General features: G+C 49.2%; 1 protein-coding gene across 1 annotated transcript; it reads right to left on the bottom strand.

The window, feature by feature from the left end:
• Positions 1-6: 6 nt before the first annotated feature.
• Pmar_PMAR025445 (conserved hypothetical protein) lies at positions 7-1,334 on the bottom strand (the record flags this gene model as incomplete). Its single annotated transcript, XM_002780786.1, has 7 exons — positions 1,152-1,334; positions 947-1,063; positions 718-868; positions 501-670; positions 290-450; positions 102-239; positions 7-52 (listed from the first exon to the last, which is right to left on the bottom strand). The coding sequence occupies exons 1-7, from the start codon at positions 1,296-1,298 to the stop codon at positions 7-9; spliced, it is 930 nt and encodes a 309-aa protein (XP_002780832.1). The 5' UTR covers positions 1,299-1,334.
• Positions 1,335-2,354: the final 1,020 nt, after the last annotated feature.

Below are 2,354 nucleotides of genomic sequence, written 5' to 3'. Positions count from 1 at the left end.
ATGAACTTATGCGACACTGCTTTTCGGTGACGTCGACTTGGCGTAGTCCAGACTGATCCACCACACGATACATGATGCCGTGCTTGGACGCATCTCATCACCGTGTTTCGTCTATGACAAAGTCGCCCATCCCACTAAGTTCTAATGGATCCGCATCAGGCTCTCTACTCGAGTTTATCTGACATCCTATAGCAGTGGTCGTGATGACTTCGAGTTTATGACCAGACGGATCGGTGTACCTGAGCACATCGCAGTGATAAAACCAGCTGCTATAAATGCGTCGTGTCACCATCCTCCAGCGTTTCGGTGATAATGACCAGCAAAGATTGCCTTCACCCCCGCCTCTGAAGCGAGATGCAGGAGCCTTCCCCTGACGGATTGCGGCATATTAAAGTAACCGTCATGCTCGTTAGGATCCTTTATAAAGGGTGCGACATGTGTTAAGAGTATCTGTGTGTCGTCCTCACCCATCGCCCTGGTCTATGACCTCCTCTACTTACAATGTGCGTATACTTGGCTCTAGATGCCTCCTTCAATGTAGACTCAAGCCATTCCCACTGCTTCTTGTCCAACTCGGCAACATCATCCGGCCCAGTCTCCCCTTCACGGGCCTCTCTATCCCGACCCCACGGCAGAATAGAGTTGGTGACCACGAATAAGACACCACCAACTACAACAGATCTAGTCGGTACAACTAGAATGGACGAGTCGAGCTACCTGTGAAGGTGTAGTAATCATCGCCGAAGTCCTTCGAGTAGAGTGCTATGGTCCGACTGTTGGGCCGATTGCCAACATCATGGTTACCGCATAGGCAAAGCAAGGGGATATCTTCATCGATCTTCGCCATAACGTCCATGTACGACTTAACCTGACCAGGAGCATCAGCTACCAAGTAACATTCACATACGAAGAGCACATCTGAGATGGAGCCAACCAGCGTTACTACCTGCTCTCGACGAACACCTTCCTGATCGGGCCAAGCGTTTATTAGATCACCGCATACTACTACGAACTTCGGTTTCAATTCGTTGATGAACGATATGGATCGCGAGGCCATCTCAACCTACACATCCGCACAGCATGCCTACTTTAGTCAAAACTCAGGTAATCATATGAGCAGTCTATGGCCGTGAGAAGGGGGATTAGACTACCTCCTCATCCCACTCTCTATCAGCATGGAACATGCCTAGTTGAGTGTCAGCCATCTGTACGAAGGAGAACGGCCCCTGCCACTTGGTGGAAGAGCCTTCGGAAGCATCATGTACCCTATCGTGGACCACTCGGAATCTATTTTCCATTAAGTAGTACAGTAGGATACGAAACAAAGTAGAACTGCAAGGATAGAGCAGAGGTTGCCACCGACGAGCATCGAACATAGGGACAAGCAGACCACCGATCCTTGCCGCCTACGAGGAATCAGAGAGATGGTATTAAAACGGAAATAGGCACATGAATTAGTAACCAGTAATTCCATATGGATTGACGAGCTCATTTTTCCGCAGCAGCACGATCACCGATACAGCGAGGCCTCACGCTGGCCTTGATGTACGCGAGGCATTCCCAACTAGGTATTCCCACAAGTCTTAGGGGCACCCTCATCCCTACGGGTCCTTAGCCCGACCATATAGTTATCTATGCGTATCTCCAAGCAACGAACGTCCGTTGAACTCAGTCTTTTATAGACCGGCCGAAACGCCGTGATGATCCGGGCTTGGCCGAGGGTAGCTGAAAAGGTGTGGGCTTGATGGTATGAGGAGGCTCTATTGCCGCCGTAATCTCATCAGATGGACCCGAGCTGAGGTTGGACGCTCTCTCTTAGAGATACTAAGTGATGCCTTCCCTAAACCAACCGCTGCTACGGGTACTCCCAGTTTCGGAACCCATCTATTGAGACATCACGTAATGCTTACGTAAGCATTGTTTACGGCGCAAGATGGCGAATTACGTGGCGCGGCGCGACGCAACCACCGAACGAAGCAGTGGGCCTGTTTCACAAGGATACTTAAGGCGCCTTAAGTATTCCTAAACTTAAGGCGCCTTAACGTGCTTACTTAAGTAGTGAAATAGGATGTCCTAATTACTTAAGGTATACTTTAGCCGTTACTCAAGTTTAAGGCGCAATTTGCTCCTATGAAACAGGCCCAGTAAGACGTCGCTTCCCATCGTAAATGCCTTCGCGCGCACCTTTTGCACCGTCAGTGGATGTTCACTAGCCATTCGCAAATGATGTTTATTGGATCTCAGTGTCATCACAGGAAAGCATCGTTAATCTGCCGATATCTATTTCTGAACATGTTATCGTTAGTGGAGGGGATGGTCCGTGGTCACTCACCCTGTACAATAGTTTGTTTTAT

The sequence above is a fragment of the Perkinsus marinus genome (genome assembly GCF_000006405.1).
Source record: "Perkinsus marinus ATCC 50983 genomic scaffold scf_1104296944084, whole genome shotgun sequence".
Classification (NCBI taxonomy): domain Eukaryota; phylum Perkinsozoa; order Perkinsida; family Perkinsidae; genus Perkinsus; species Perkinsus marinus.
Note: the sequence above shows the minus strand (reverse complement) of the source record. Positions and strands in the feature narration are given on the sequence as shown.